General features: G+C 36.3%; 1 protein-coding gene across 2 annotated transcripts; it reads left to right on the top strand.

Annotated features, from left to right (window-relative positions):
- Positions 1–666: 666 nt before the first annotated feature.
- On the top strand, positions 667–15392 carry LOC125834980 (uncharacterized). Of its 2 annotated transcripts, none has more exons than XM_049514129.1 (10): positions 667–1130; positions 1704–2186; positions 2301–2458; positions 2745–2828; positions 2917–2969; positions 5440–5521; positions 5778–5885; positions 6039–6162; positions 6329–6423; positions 14790–15392. In XM_049514129.1, the coding sequence occupies exons 1-10, from the start codon at positions 794–796 to the stop codon at positions 15012–15014; spliced, it is 1749 nt and encodes a 582-aa protein (XP_049370086.1). In that variant the 5' UTR covers positions 667–793; the 3' UTR covers positions 15015–15392. The 2 variants fall into 2 exon arrangements, with proteins under 2 accessions (XP_049370086.1, XP_049370088.1); XM_049514131.1 differs by having other exon boundaries at positions 6338–6423.
- The last annotated feature ends 2133 nt before the right edge of the window (positions 15393–17525 follow it).

Raw genomic sequence — 17525 nt, forward strand, 5'->3', positions numbered from 1 at the left:
AATTGATTGTCTTCTCTGAATATGTGCACACTTCCACTTGGCAACTATGGATAATCCCTTGTACATGTCTAATATCAGTGAGATTCCCCATGGAACCTCCCATATACAATCAGTGGGAGTAGGTTGGGTTGTTGGCAGTATACAATCCCCATTTTAATAGCCTTAATCTCTGCTTCAATGATAGTGCACCTTCAAGTAGCCTTGACTCAGCAAACAACAAATCCCCAAACTCCCAATATGCTCACAGGATATACAAATACATATATATCTATACCAAGTTACATATATACAATTATTTAATAGATATATATACAATTCGATAAATATACATATACAATTTGGCTCTCTCCGCTCTCTGCCCTCTCTCTCTCGCCTCTTTCCTCCCTTTCCCAATCTCGCTCGCCACTCTTTTCCCAATAACATGTAGCTACGAATTGTAATTAACAAACTATAGATATGAAGTGTAATTGAAGTTATTTTTGAGTGACGTCCCCTTAAATTGAATACTTTGAAAATGTATGAAATATTAAATAGTATTTAATAGCAAATTAAATAAATATTTAATGTAGCACTAGAAATGGACGGAGGGAGTAATGTTAAAGGTGTAAAGAGGAAAAAATGCCGGAGAAGGAACAAATTGGAGGATATATATTGTATGTATTTCAAGGTAAGCGGTCACTCTCCTAACCCAGCGATTGATTTATCTCTGCGATCTCATCAATTAGACAATTTAGCACATCCCTCAATCGAAGTTGAGCACATAAACTTAGCGTTATTTTTTGTCAATTTCGATATGAAAGCTTTGCTATATCCAGTTGACCCATTGATATCTCCACTACCCATTACAACAAAAACCAGAGTTTTCTCCAATCCTCAAATTCGAATTCCCATCAACCGTGTTGGAAATAGGTGTTGTATTGCAATCAAAGCTGTGCTGGATTCGGAACTGAGGCATCAAGAACCAGATATCAAGAATCCAGCTTTGTCAACTTCCTATCGAAATTCTGAGTTTCCAAAGCCTAATCAGACTGTTTTCGATGCTCAAACCAAAGTTTGTACTGGCCCCACACAAACCAAGCCTCTCAATGAGGAACAAGCACTCAAAGTTTTGGACACCATTTTGAGATCAGGTTCTTTTCATTTCTTAGTTCTTATTACTCTTACATTAGGTTTTGTTTTGGTTAGAGATTTATATGTACATATACGGACAAGAGTGAGATTTCCCTTCTAAGTAGGCATCAAATAACTCGGGTTAATATTGTATCAAGGGGCTGAGCTAGCATTGAGTTAGGGGGTTCATCCGAACCCCCTTCGGCGGAAAATATTACTATTTATACATGGTTAACATTATTTTTTATGTATATAATAGATGTCGAGCCCCCTTTGGTTAGTTCATGGTTTACTTCTTCAGATTTTGAACCCCTTATTAAAAATCCTAGCTCCGCCACATAGTTGTTCAGTTCATCTAGTGTTCTCATTTTGGCCCTCTCCCATAAATCTGCATGCCATATATAGTTTGATTTACATTGTTGCAGAAGAATTTCTGAAGATGAAATTGAAAAGGTCCAGTATTTTAAATTTAAGCGAAACCACTACAATTATTGAGGCTTGACTTCCCAATCCCCAGAGGAACACGGATATTTTTGCGTAACACTTCTCGATTAATTACTGAGGATACTCAATACCATTGTGTTTGATTTCAGCAAAGGGAGAGCTCAAAGATGAAGAGCCAGTATCAAAAGCACAACTTGGGGCATTCTTTACTGCAATGACAATTCGTGCAAATGCTTTCCCAGAGCCAACCCAATGGAGTGAAGGGGAAAGGCATGCGATGGATCATTATTGGCCTCAATTAATTCGAGTGCTTCCCAAAGATGTCATATTTATCGCTGATCCAGAAGACTCGATAATGGGAATTGGCAGTTCAATAGGCCCCAAATTTGTTGGAAATAGTACTACCGAGATGAGACTAGTTGGTGCCCTCAGGGAGGTTTTGGCTGGGGGTCATCTTGGATACGAGGAAGTTCAAGGTGTTCTAAAAGACATCCTTCCATTGAAAGTAGAAGAAATGGGATTATCTAGTGTAAGTGAGTCACTCCTTTCTGCATTTATGATAGGACAACGAATGAATCGGGAAACAGACCGTGAGTTGAAAGCCTACTGCCTTGCATTTGATGATGAACTTGGTATAATACTATTACCTTTTGTCTTAAAAATAATTGGTTGTTGCTTGATACATGCCTATTGCTAAATGCCATTTTTTTAGTATCTGCTTAAATCTTATCATCTTCCCTTATCAGGCCCTGCACCAGTTGCTGATGTAAACTCATTGACACACTACGGTGAGCCTTATGATGGTAACACCCGCTACTTCAGAAGCACACTGTTTGTTGCTGCTGTTAGATCCTGCTATGGTGAATCTTGCCTGCTTCATGGTGTGGATTGGATGCCACCAAAGGTCATATGAGCCTATATGCTGTAATAACTAATATGATGTCGACTACTTTTATTTTAATCCGATGTATATGCTGAGATACAGATTTTATTAGTAGTATAATGACTATGTGAGGAAAATGGAAATATTTACTTGAAAAGGCACCTGCTGCTACCTTCAAACGAAAATTTGAATTTGCAGAGAATGTTATGACTTTATAATGGCAGATATATTTCCACATCTGTTCAATTTTGTACTTCCCATTTCTTTGAAGCAAGTGGTTTACTCAAATCTCCTTTTCTTACTCCAGGGAGGCATTACTGAAGAACAAATGCTGATGTTTATGGGGGCAAACACACACTTAACCCCCTCTCAAGCAAAAATGCTTCTTGAGGTCCATGATTCTCCCTGCCTTGATACTTTTTTTGCCTTAAAACTTAAATGAACTGCTGCGGTTTCTTAGTAATCCAAATTGTATTCAGGATGATGAAGTTGGTTTTGCTTATGTAAGTCAGCGCGAAGCTCGCCCATCTTTGTACGTAGATCCAACCTTTCAGAAACCATTGATTACCTTTTTATCCTTTTTTTTTCTTTTTCTTTTGTACTTTCTATGGAGAAAGTTAATGCCTCAATTAAATTCCCAGCAACTGTCCTAGATATAAATTAAAAGTAAAAAGGGCATGTTTTTGCTATTGATTCTTTAATCTGGTCTTCCCGATTCTGAATACTTCTAAAGTTCTAGGTTGATCGAATCTGATTGATTGAAATATTCTGTATGGCTGTTCCGACGCCCTTCATGTTGGATTCCTCCCTTCCTCTATGTTATGTCTTCTTAATAGTTGAGTTGGTATTTGCTGGCTTCAACTCCCATTTGAACACGGCTCCTACATTGTGGTTTCTTCTTCACATTTTAGTTTCTTGGTTTCCTCAAAATGATCAATGTGACATCATTATGTCTTCTATTGGAGCACTTCGATCATGATCTTACTTATTTGTTTGTTTGGTGGGAGGGAGAGTTTCTTTGTGGTGCAAGACTGCAAGTATAAAACACCAAACATTGATATCTAGCAAAATTGTAAAAGAAAGTTACCACATTCATGAAAGTCGTATGGAAATAAAGAAATAAAAGTATTTACATCTAGAATCTTTATACTTTGGAGGATAAAGGGTTCTTCTGGATGAGCCGGACTAAGATAGAATATGTGAAGTGCAAATTCAATGATACGATGCGTGAGGTAGGGATTAAAGTGAGGTCTGTGGAGTGGTTGTTCGACGACATTGTTGTATGGGGCTGAGCGTTGGCCAGTCAAGAACTCCCATGTTCGGAAGATACATGTTGCGGAGAAGAGAATGTTGAGGTGGATGTGTTGTAACACCCCCAAATATTTAAACTAATATTCTCACTCCAACAAGCCATTCCTAGATGATAGGAACAACTCCTACTTCACAATTCCTTTATTCGAATTTTGAGACGTGGAGCACTTGCTTATCTTTAATTGTGCTAATATTATAAAGAATTGCGTCAGATTAGTAAATTCTCATTAAAATATACATATCCTTTTAATAATAGAAATCAAAGTGTGATATTTTTAGAAGTTGGGCCGCCAACATTGAATTTTTGGGCAACCACCTTTTTAAAGCAAATTCTAGTGATAAATATCACTTGTATAACTTATTTTTTTGCAGTTCCTCTATGTCAGTTCCCTTAAGACTAAGGAACCTTTATAACTCTCTTATAAGCATATTGGTCCACAAAATCACATGAAAAACTTGTTCCTTTTGGCTGAAATTTTAGACACACTCTACCTTGTCGTAAGTAATCAAAATCTCTTTCTGAACCGTGCAATGTTAAGAGAAGGATATGTATTATGTCATGAGAATTCACTAAACTACCCGGACACCATTCTTTATAATACCAACATAATTAAAGATAAACAAGGTTTCCACGTCTGAAAAGTTAAGGAATTGTGAAGTAGGAGTTGTTCCTATCATCAAAGAATGACTTGTTGGAGTGAGAATATTAGTTTAAATATTTGGGGGCGTTACATGTATGGTCATACTAGGAGTGATAAAATTAGAATCGAGGATATCTGGAATAAGGTAGGAGTGACCTTCGTGGTGGACAAGATAAGGGAAGCGAGATTGAGATGGTTTGGACATGTGAAGAATAGATGCATAGACACACTAGAGAGGAGTTGTGAGATGTTGGTTATAGAGGGTGCCAGGAGAGGCAAAGTTAGGCTGAAGAAGTATTGGGGAGATGTGATAAGTCAGGATATGACGTAGCTTCAGGTTATCAAGGATATGACCCTAGATAGGGTGGGTGTGGATGACACGTATTAGGGTAGAAGGTTAGTAGGTAGTCTATTGTTGTCTTGCTTAGGGTGGTTGGTGTTTGCTTTGGTACTACTTGTATTATTGTAGTTCTTGTTTTTTACTTCTTTCATTGTATATCGTTGTTTTTAATTATCTATCCTAGTATGTTGTTTATGGTGTTTCGATTATCACATGATTTTAGTGTTGTTTTGGCTCCTCTTGGGTAGACTTTTGCACTGTTTCCTTGTTATTTGCTATATTCTCTTCACCGTCTCCTTTATACCGGGATTTGTTGCACTTGAGCCAAGAGTCTTTCGGAAACAACCTCACTACCTCCACGAGGTAGTGGTAAGGTCTGCGTACATTTTACCTTCGCCAGATCACTTGTGGGATTTCACTGGGTGTTGTTGTACATCTAAAATCTGTATACATAGTATGCTATACTTGTCTCTAGAGGCTACTTGTTTCAATTTACTTGCAAAATTACCTGCCACTAATTGGCTGACCCCAACGGTTAAGCACGTGGTCATTGTCCTTCTTCTGTAGAGATCCTAGATGTTCGTTTAAGCTCAGCTCAATGGTAGAGAGAAGTTGTTTCTTAGCTTATTGGTTTATGAATACCTGCGTTAAACTTCATATGATAATAAAAACCAGCTGACACGATGGTACATATGTTATTATCCTTGCAGATATTCATTGATTGGGTTAAGGGAACATATAAAGAAACGTCCACCACTGGCAACAGCTGAGAAAGTTCAACAAATTGTGCGGGTAGGTCATGGTGCTGTTTGTTCCTGTTGTACCAAATACAAAAGAAATCATTTAAATTTTTCTAGATTTCAGGTGGCCATGTTAATGATTTAATTTGATTTACTCTCAATCACATGTAGGTTCTTTAGAAAGAAGCTACTGGTTTTCAGATGTCTTTTTATTTTCTCCCAGTTGTGTGTATTTACCTTTAAAACACCAGAAGCTCCTCGGCTTGAACAAATTGGTCTTCAGTTGAAATGTGCTGTTTTCTCTTCAGGCTCGGGGAAAGGAAGCAATTGTTGCTGGTTTCTATCATGGAGGCTATGAAGAACCATTGTTAATGCTTATGAGAAGAAGGGGTGTGCATGCTGGTTTGGTTGTAAAGGTACTTCATAGCCTGAAAGAGTTCCCTTTTTTTTGTTTTTTGTTTGGGGGGGTTGGGAGGATGAACCATCCACTGTCTATTATCATCTCTGACCTGAGTAAACTCGTGCAGGCATTGATTTCATGTAATCTCTGTATATGTTTGCATCTTTAGGGTGAGGAAGGTGCACTTTCAATGACGACAAGGTTGCGGTCAGCAAATGCATCAAAAGGACTTCCTGTGAATTATTGCTCAGGGTTTCGCTCAGTGAATTTGGCACCTGCTTGTGCAGTTGATGGTACGTGTTTACCATACTGTCAGTGATTTTATCCTTTACCGTCTGTGTTGAGTTGCTAAACTCCCGCTTCTCCAATTACATAGAAACAGCTTACCTATTCTAAAGAAAATAGACAATGACACAGATGGTTTTAAGAAATTGTTTCTGCAAGCTCAAGCCTATTAAGATGTCGCAGGTGTATCACGTGAGAGTTTCAATATTGAGGTGAATGCTAGTGATTATGGCTTTGCATCCACAGATACTCCAAGAACAGATAGATCTGTAAGCTCCATCTCTCTTGTTCTCTTCCAAATGTTTTTTCTGTTCCCGGGTTTTGATTTGTACTTTGCAAGCATCAAAATTTGTCAGATCAGTAAGTGATATACTTATTTTGCCTGCTGCTTATCTTAAAGGTAAAACATGGACAAGTTATTCCTTTTCTCTTATTAATATCATGGTGATAGCCTATTTTTAAGTAATAAAAGCTAAGAGAACATCAGCAAAATCCCCACAAACATGATATAATTGACATAGAAATACAAGCAAATATTTGCAATGCCCAAAAGAGGCTCGGGCCTGCATATTTTGCGACACAACAGAAGGAGAAGGAGATTCAGGCTACTCAAGTGACTCAAAACGCAGAATCATCAACAGATCAATGCACAAACAAAGAAGTTGTTGAAATTGCAGATATGCAGATAAAAGAAAAGGCAAACATGGAAGAGAGAGTTGAGGAACTTCCAGGTGAGAGCAATCTACCAGTGGAAGAATGTGCACATGAGACCACTACCGAGGAACGGATTCAGCAGTACATTATCCAAATAAGTTCGGAATTTGGGGTCGATTTCAAAGGCTGCTAAGAAAAGGCGAAGGAACTGTTTATGAGGGTAGATAACAATAAGTCACAACACAAAGGGACACAAGGAACAACTAAAAGGAAGGGGATGTATGAACTGAAGGGGCTAGAATTAGATAGCAAATTCTGGAGTTATGGGTCCAGAAGCAAGGGGGGATACTTGGCACTCAAAGATCAATGATTATGAAAGTAGTGACATGGAATGTGAGGGGGTTAAATTGTGGTAGGAAGAGGGCTCTCATAAGGAACATTATGAAGGAGTGGAAGGCAGATATAGTGTGTTTACAAGAAACTAAAGTAAATGGGGACATCACAGAAGCTGTTAGGGAGATATGGGAGAATAAATGGGTAGACTATGTTCAATTAGAGGCTAGTGGAACAAGGGGGGGCATTGTCATCATGTGGGATAAGAGGGACTGGACAGGGGTATTGAGCAGTGTGGAGATGTACTCTGTTTCATGCAGTTTTGCAGGGATAAGGCAAGTTTTTGACTGGCATTTAACATGTATCTATGCTCCTCTTGGAGACAGAGGTCCAGAACAACATGGCTTAGAGAAGGAGATAGAAACACAAGTTCTTTCCACAAAACTGCAAACATCCACAGGAGATTCAATACTATTGATAAGTTGAATGTGGATGGTGTATTGACGGAGGATCCAGGAGAGGTGAAGAAAGCGATAGTCTCATATTATGAGAGACTATACTCGGAAACAGAGGAATGGAGACCACACCTACAAATGGAGAATTGTCCCAGAATCAGCGATGAGGAGAACTTGTTGTTAATGGCACCTTTTGAACCCCAAGAGATTTTGAATAGCATTAAAGCTTGTGCAGGGGACAAGGCACCTAGTCCTGATGGTTACTCTATGGAGTTCTTTAAGCAATGCTGGGAAATTATCAGAGTGGATCTTATAGCAGCAATACAAAATTTTCATGAGAAGGGTATTTTTGAAAAAAGTATGAATGCTACCTTTGTGGCTTTGATCTCTAAGAAAGCAGGGGCGGAAGAATTAAATGATTACAGACCTATAAGTAGGGGTGTACATTACCGGGTTGGTTCGGGTTTTTTAAAAATCAAACCAAACCATTTGTATCGGGTTAAAATATATATAAACCAAACCAAACCAATAATAGTCGGGTTTTTTCAATCTCGGGTTTTTTCAGGTTATTCGATTTTCTCGGGTCATTCGGGTTTTCTCGGGTTTTTTTATAAAGACTAAAGAACTAGTGTTCTTTCAGTGATTTAAAAAAATCGTTGAACACTAACATGATTTTTCATCCTAGAAAAGCATTCAGTAGTTTCTTTTGGCATTGCAAGCCCATGAGTTCAATAGGCAATTCTCCATTCTATTTGGAACACAAATTCTCAAAAAATTACTACTATTACTATTTTGGACAAATCATAAAATAATATCAATAATCAAGAGTGATTCATTATACATTAGAGAAAGTCATGAAAGTAACATAGTGACTTAAACAATTTTTGCATAGTCAAAATATTGTCATCAAAAGTTAATACGAGTTATTTACATTCAAGTCTTTAAATTCTACACCATCATTAATTACAACCTAGGACCTTGTACCTAGAGGAACAAAACATTTTTGAAGTGAGATCTTCTTTACATATTTTCCAAAAACCATAGCCTACATCTGCAAAGTAGACAATACAAATCAATTAAGTTGATTAGCAACATATTAACTAGGTTGATGTTTAGTCCTTAGTTCTTATTGCTATTTAGAGCAAACAGTAATTAGGTAATTAACAATCACAAAAGAATAAACTAATACCTTTGTTCCATGTAGTGAAATTAAAGTACATCAACTGGCTAATCAATCCTCAAAGGTGACCGGTATTCTGAAACAACTGAAACAAATTGAATACTAAATAAAATTCAAAAGCAGTGAATCATTTTTAATAACAATTAGAATATATAAAGTTACCTTCTTCAATTTCGTCAATTTTTTGGACTTCCTCTAATATATCTTCAAGCTTGCATTCTTTAGAAGGCGATCGTAGCCATTGTTGAGTGCAAATAAGCGCTTCTACCGTTTTTGGAGATAAAGAGCTTCGATAACTATCAAGAATTCGACCACCTGTACTAAAAGCTGACTCAGATGCAACAGTAGAAATAGGAATAGAAAGGATATCCCTAGCAATTTTCGCAACAATTGGATATCTACTGGACGAAACTTTCCACCAACTCAAAATATTAAAATCATTGATCTTCACTACATCATCTTTCAAGTATATTTCCAGATCAGATTTTTTTACAACAAATCCCTCTTTATTCATGTGTTTCTCCCACTGATATTGCAACAAATCACTAGATTCACCCATCACACAATTATCATTTTCAATATTTTCGTTAGGATCTTCAGAGCAAGAGCAATTGTAGTGATTATATAAGAGATTCAAAACATCTCTCACATCTTGAGACTTTAATCTTCCCATCAAAGAGCCATATGCAATAGAAAGAATATACTCTACATATTGCATCTTGTATCTAGGATCCAACACAACAGCAACCATCAGTAACATATTCATACTCTCAAACTTACCCCAATGTTTATCCATCTTGGATTTCATTCTTGTTGCCATATCAACCAAAATGAGATCATCATGTTTAGTATACTTGATAATATCATTTCGGAGATTGAAAAAATCATGAAAGAAAGAGTGAGAAGTAGAATATAAGCTGCCCGAAAATTTTAAAGTTGCCTGATAGAAAATATTAAGAAACTTCACAAAAGCTTTCACATTCTTCCAATCATCTGTTGATGGATTTTTTGTTGTTGTACTTATTTCTCGACATTGCTTTTGATAATTCTGGTCATCCACATACGTTCTTGTAAAAGCTTTTTCAAATTTCAATGCTTTATCCAACATTGTGTATGTCGAGTTCCATCTAGTCTCAACATCCAGACTTACAAGACCACGGGTGTCAATCTTAACTTTCTCAACAACGGACTTAAAAATAGCAAATCTTGAAGAAGAAGACCTGACATATTTGATAGCACTTCTTATATGAGAAATAGGCTCAATTTGTTCATCCAGCCCCTCTTTTACAATCAAGTTTAAAATATGAGCATTACATCTAACATGTAAAAACTGATTTTCAAACATTACACCTTTCCAATCTTCAATACGCCCCTTTAAACTCTTAATGGCAGCATCATTTGCGGTTGCATTATCCAAGGTCACTGTAAACAAGTTCTCAATGCCCCAACCTAATAAGCAATCCTCAATCCCCTTGGCAATAGTCTCACCTTTGTGATCTGATGTTTGAAAAAAATTAAGAATTCTCTTTTGTAGATTCCATTGATCATCAATCCAATGTGCAGTGACAACCATATAAGTATAATTTTGGATTGATGTCCATGTGTCACTGGTAAGACAAACACGTTGGTTTTTTATAAGCTCCTTAAGCTTTTCTTTCTCTTCTTGATAAATCCTTAGACAATGTCGAGCAACAGTTACACGAGAAGGTACTTCAAAATTTGGAAAGGCTTTAGCCATTAATTTTTTGAATCCTTCTCCCTCAACAGCCCTAAACGGTTGTTCATCAATAATTATAAATTCGGTAATTGCTCTCTTAATTTCATCCATATTAAAAACCCCTTTTTCAGTGGAACCACCTTCTGGCCAACCTCTTTTGATAGGTTTTAATGTTGTTTGCCACTTATCGGACTTAAATGGAGACTTGAGACATTTCACAGTTAAATGATTCCATAACGTAGTTGTCCCATTGACACTGTCGGCAGCAAATGTTTTAGTACAATAATTACATTTTGCCCTACATTTACCTCCTTTAGCAATAAACTTGGAGAAATGATCCCAAATTTGAGATGTTTCTCTACCTGTAGTTCCAGAGTTTGGAGTGACCGGAGGAGCTGCTCTTTTTTGCTTCTTAGGAGGTATGCGTCGATGTGGTTACTTTGCCTTGTTGTTGAGATATTGTCGACATAGTTGAAGGAATATTATTAATCATCTCTACATCCGTTACAGAAGGTGTAGTTTCCATCCAAAAAGAAAGTTTCTGCACATACATAACAATAGTTATTAGTATTCTGATACAAGATTGTGTTTCAACAAGACTTCCATTCAAGTATTGTGCATAAGACTTAGAAGTATATTTCACTTTGAAACCAAAACAGATACAAATATAGTACAAAATATTTGGTTAGAAAAGTATGATGTATATTACTGGCTACTGCTATCAAATCTAATAGTCTCTTAAATTTTTATCTCTATCACTTGTTTTTCCTTATCTCTGCGGACCATCACAATGTTTACAGTACAAAAACCTCCATACAAATGGAACCAAAAGCAATGAGTCGAACACTTGCCCCTTTTTCATTGCATTGAAACAACATAAGTAAAGAGAGAAATAAGTGAAACTTATATACAAAAAATTTATCATCATCTTTATCATCTTGTTGCTAAGCTTAACACACCATAGATATGGACACCAAGATGTATAATTTTTAGGTTTATATCTATGATTCAACTACCCAAAAATGTGATGTTGTTGACAATGGCAATACAAGAAAAATATCCAAAAACGAGTTAGTAGCAATTACTTACCCAGATTAAGATCAGTTGATGACGATTTGAACTAAAACCAAAAGACGAGCTCAATATATGTCCTAATAGCTAATGAGTAAAACCTAACAATGACTAAGTCTTTGAAGGTGAAGAGCTATTTTTGAGCTGCTGACCTAAATGACCTTTGTTAAATGAGAAAGAGAATATTAAAGGGCTAGTTGAATTGTATAATTTATTTGGGCTTTTGTTTATTCCTAAAAATAACAAGTGGGCTCAAGTCAACAATGTAGCCCAAAGTCCACTAATATTAAACAAAAAATTGTGAGAAAGATTAAGAAAAATATATAAATTATATATTAATAAACATTTTTATGTATAAAATAAAATTTTAAAATTACATATATAATGTCGGGTTGGTTTGGTCTCGGGTTGGTTTTTTTTAGTTAAAACCAAACCAACCCAAATATAGTCGGGTTTTTTTTTTCAATACCAAACCACTAGTCGGGTTTTTTTTTCGGTTTGACTCGGTTCGCGGTTTGGTTCGGTTTGCGGTTCGGTTTTGTACACCCCTACCTATAAGCCTAATTGGGGGGGGTGGGGGGGGGGGTGTACAAAATCATAGCAAAACTTCTAGCAGAAAGGTTGAAGAAGGTAATTCATGGTTTGGTAGCTAGACAACAAATGACCTTTATCTTGCAAACGAATGTATAGACTCTAGACAGGGTAGTAAAAAGCCAGGTATTGTTTGCAAGTTGGACATCCAGAAGGCCTATGACCATCTGAATTGGAACCTCCTATTACAACTTTTGGAGAAGATGGGGTTTGGAAATAGGTGGATCAAATGGATATCACAATGCATAAGCACAGTCAGATTCTCAGTGATAATCAACAGGGTACCAAATGGTTTTTTTCCATCTCAGAGAGGCTTGAGACAGGGTGATCCTTTGTCTCCATTTCTTTTCATACTAGCTATGGAAGGAATGAGCTACCTATTGAATAAGGCAAGGGGGAAGGGTTGGATTAGAGGCTTCCAGATGGGAAAGGAAAACAGTTTGGAGGTAACACACCTTCAGTATGCAGACGATACCTTGAAATTTTGTGAAGCGTTAGAGGAACAAGTCCTAATTTTGAGAGTCATTCTCATTATTTTTGAAGCAGTCTCTGGATTGCACATAAATTGGGGGAAAAGTTTCATAGATCCCATCAACACAGTCGATGAGATAGATATCCTTGCAAGCAGACTTGGGGGTAAGGTGGGAGAGATGCCAACAACTTATCTTGGGATGCCATTGGCTGCAAAGAGTACTTCAATAGGGATTTCGAATGGGGTAGTGGAGAAATGCACTAGGAGATTAACAAATTGGAAGAGTCGATTCTCTCTAGGGGTGGCAGACTGACACTAGTCAATAGTGTTCAGGACACTTTGCCTTCTTATTTGATGTCTATTTTTCCTATACCTGCTAGTGTAAGTAAAAGAATAGATGCACTGAGAAGGAAATTCTTCTGGCAGGGAAGTGAAGATAAGAAAAAATATCACCTAGTCAAATGGGAGGAGCTATTAGTAGACAAGAAGGCAGGGGGTCTAAGCATAAGAAACATGAAGAAGCAGAACCGGAGTTTGATGATGAAATGGTTGTGGAAGTTTGCTACTGATGAAGGAATGTTGTGGAAAGAAGCAATTGTTGCAAAATATGGCCTGGAAGACAAATGGATGACTAAGATTGTAACAACACCCTATGGGTGCTCAGTCTGGAGAGCTATCAGGAACCTGTGGCCATTAATGCAAATCAGAACAACGGTGAAGATTCGGAATGGACATTGAACATCCGTTTGGCATGACAAATGGGCAGGGCAGGGAGTTATGAGACAACAACATCCAGAACTCTTCACATTAAGTCAACAACAACATGCCACAGTTGCCATGATGTGGACTGGTCAGGGATGGAACTTATTCCTAAGGAGACATCTGAATGATTGGGAGATGGAAAGAGTTGCAGAATTTTACAATTCAGTAGCAGGCTTCAATAACCTCAATGGAGAAGAGGATAGACTGGAATGGAGTAAAGACAAGAATGGGAAGTTCTCTGTCAACTCGGCATACAAAGAGCTGAATTCAGCAGTAGTGAAGGAACGAGATTGGCCTTGGATGATGATTTGGAAGCCAAAGATTCCTTACAAAGTTAACTGCTTCACCTGGCTTTTGGCAAAAGAGGCAGTCTTGACACAGGAAAACCCTTTAAAAGGGGTCGTCAATTAGTCGCTGAGTGTTTTCTATGCGGGGAAAAAGCGGAGACAATCAACCATCTTTTTTTGCATTGCAAGTGGACAGACCAACTATGGAGGATGTTTATATGCCTAAAAGGGATCAGATGGGTGAAACCTGGAAGAATAGCAGGTATCCTAAGATGCTGGAACAAGGATGGCATGGTAAGTAAGAAGGAGGAGAGATGGAAGATTGTCCCGGCTTATATTTGGTGGTCAGTCTGGATCGAGAGGAACAAGAGGTGTTTTGAAGGAGTACAAAGCAGCTTACAGATTCTTAAGATGAATTGCTTAGGCCTATTTTATTTTTGGTGTGAGCAAAAACTATTAGCTCAAACAGAAGATATTTTTGATGTTTTAGACTTTTTGTAAGGATAAGTTGAACCACAAGATGTAAGTTGTAATACTTTTGTTGGGGAACTATACATGTTGGTGTAGTATACCTATGGATATATAGTAGTAACGTTACCTTTCTCAAAAAAAGAAGAAGCTAAGAGATGGTGTAAAAAGGTTGAAGATGTATCGGTTATTAAGATTGATGTACCTTTCTGAAAGGAACTTAATGGGTTAATTACCAAAAAGATAGAACTGACAGAACTTCTAAACACCTGCTAGCTTTCAGTTATCATTTTGCATGTGACACTGATTGCTCTTGGTCATTGTGTAAATTGGATTACTCTCTTTGTGGCACATCAATTCTAAAAGAGTATAAATGATCATTGCTTCTGTGAAGTTAATTATGTGTAAGACATCATCTTTACTTAGTTTGGGATCTGAAATTTCTATACTAAAGGGAAGATGAGGCTGATCGTCTTAACATGATTGCTACTCTCTCAAATGAGCATAGTTTATGTGAAGAAGATGAGTGTAATTGTTTCAACTTGATTGCTTCTCTCTCAACTTGTAGGCTACCTACCGCCTTGGGCTTTTATGTCAAGGAAAATCAGGATTATTAATCCTCTGTTTCTTTCTGAATTTATTTAGGTTGCAAGGAATATAGAGTTGGGTTTAGCAGCTTTACGTGGTGAGAAAGGTCCAGCCTACGATAGAATTATCTTAAATGCTGGAATGGTTGACCATTTGCTTGGGTCTGATGGAGCTCAAGACATAAGTGCAGCCTTTGATAGAGCCAGAGAAGCCATTGACAGTGGGAAGGCCCTCAGAAGACTCCTAAATTACATTAAGATATCTAACAAAGTAATATCATAATTAGAGGCATGCAGGATTTTCTCCTTCCTCCTTTTGGCCATTATCCCAGCAAACGAGTGCAATAGTCGATGGACAATGAAATTGAATGCCTTTCTTCTATCTTTTAAAGCTGTTGTACATGACACAAGATTTTCACTGTTCCAGTTTTGCTTAAGCAAGCCTCTGTTGTCACCACTAGTTCACTGCTACTCCGAGATGTTGATACCAGAGTAAGAAGGATTTAATGTTTCTGATTGAAGTGCAACTTATGTGTGTTAAATAAATGTCTACAATGTTTCTCAGTTGATACTCGTTTGTATAGTTGTTGATCTGATGTCACTTGTCTGAGATTAGAATCTTCCTGCCAACTGTTATATGTAGTTCCTGAAAATTGTTGAACTTATCTGCACGAGAAATTCGGACTATTTCTTTTTATCTCTTAACACACTTTTAACATTAACCTCCCTAGCCAACAGTGTCCAAGGCAACCTTCCAACTTGTTCTTTATTGTGAGTGAGTTTGTCTCTATTATAACTGCTACATTATTCCAATCTTTCCTTTATTGTTGTGGCTTCTTTGTGCAGTCATACCCTCATGCCTCCTTCACCATTTCTGATACTAAAATCTACGCAGCTAAGTCCTCAATTTCCCTTTTAGAAGTATTCTACTTATAAAACTAAATTCAATATACTCCATACAATGCTTAGAATAGATTAATTTTAAAACAATTCATAGTAATTTGCCTATTCGAAAAAGCCCTTAAAAGTACAATATTTTGCGACCATTTAACTCATATAATTCTAAGTTAAAAGTAATAATAATACAACGTAAAGAGTATCAGTTTAAGATGATAGGATCCTTTCTAAAATAACAAAAATACCTAACAAAATTTGATTTTTCATTTAACACTACTACATGTTCAAACTATACATGAATTTTCAATATTTCGAGTATCAAAAGATAAACTAGTTTCCTCATTTGTACATAATTACAAGTAAAGTGTAAATTTAGTACATCACAAGACTTGAGTTTGCACCTTAAAATAGCCAAACAAGTCACCAAATTTAAGTTATAAAATTTATGGTCTTATGATCCACAAGCCTCCAAATATGCATATATAAATATAACATATGGATCATATATAAGTCCCAAATCACTACAAAATATAAATGCCTGTATATAAATGTGATTTTCATAAAAGCTTCAAAAAGTCTACTCCAAATGGTCATCTTCAAATATCTTCCTAAACAACACCTATGATAGAAAACAACCACCCGCTAAGCATAAAGTATCGTTGTGCATAAACTTCCAAGCGAGCTTGGAGCCACTAGATTCTCCAATTCCCGTCTCAGTTATAGGTAGCTCAAGTTTGAAATATATATATTAAGTAAACAAGTATATTGAAAGTATCTAATATCTAATCTTAAAGTGTTCTCAAATATCAATATCAATATTTAAATCACATCCCACAATTCAACACTAAATTCAACTTTTACATAGGCAGGGCAAGTTCTATATGTCTAATATGCAAGAATATAAATGTTCATCTCACATGGCACATTAATAATTTTGAACATGACTCCCTTAACTCCAATCGTTACAACACAATCAAATGGAATGAACTTTCATTATTTATCCCTTTTTTTTTATCAGAGTCACTAGTTTCTGGGATAGTTGTCTCCTAATCAAGTTAAGCACAATTTTGAAAATAAAAGAAGCAAAAGTTTGCAGCATCTCATAATATATTTTTTGAAGAATTAGCATACATGGTTGTCCACCAAATCAATTAAACTTAGAATAGCTGGCGGATACAAAATATATGTATATTTCATGTATAATCAATATATAATGAATGTATACCAGCTAGAAAAAGTAAACAGTAAATTCGCCAGACTATTTATATGAAGATCTCTATTTTTTTATTGGGTAACTAAGACATTATTATTCAATTATTGTATCAAAGTAAAAGAAAAAAAAATTCTTTAAAGTTTGATATTATATTTATACATGGAGGATACTCATAATTCTTTCCGTAGAATGAATTAGTAAATTCAAATATGAAGATCATCTACCCCGAAAGAGAACTCAAATCATTAAAAATATGAAACACCAACTCATGTTTTTAACATTATTGTAGAAGTCACATGGAAGACAATTACAAAGTACAAAATATGATAAAATATTTTTTTTAATATCGATCTCATGAAATCATGGATATCTACTATTGTTTCAACAATAACAAACAAATTAAGATAAATGTTATGCATGCAAAGCTTTAATTTTGGTAGTTTATAATAAAGTACTCCTAGATATCATTACACTTCCTCCAAATACACAAATAACATCACATTTTAAGCCATAATAAGTTATATGTTGAATTGTATGTATTGTACTCTCTTAATCTATAGTGGCCTTCGCATATCATTCCGTTAAGGTTGAAGGTGAGTTGAATCTAGCAGTTATTCAATTCCGATATTTATCAACTCTATATGCTTTTCATCTCCCATTTTCTTTAAGTTCGTACTGTTTTTT

Source organism: Solanum verrucosum, unplaced genomic scaffold (genome assembly GCF_900185275.1).
Source record: "Solanum verrucosum unplaced genomic scaffold, falcon-dt-bn FXZP01000058.1, whole genome shotgun sequence".
NCBI classification, from domain to species: domain Eukaryota; kingdom Viridiplantae; phylum Streptophyta; class Magnoliopsida; order Solanales; family Solanaceae; genus Solanum; species Solanum verrucosum.

Excerpts from the sequence above, each read along its gene's own strand:
- LOC125834980 (XM_049514129.1), top strand. The coding sequence starts at position 794 with ATGAAAGCTTTGCTATATCCAGTTGACCCATTGATATCTCCACTACCC. Across the intron at positions 5,522-5,777 it reads AAGTTCAACAAATTGTGCGG|GCTCGGGGAAAGGAAGCAAT; the intron begins GTAGGTCATGGT and ends TTTTCTCTTCAG. Across the intron at positions 5,886-6,038 it reads ATGCTGGTTTGGTTGTAAAG|GGTGAGGAAGGTGCACTTTC; the intron begins GTACTTCATAGC and ends TTGCATCTTTAG.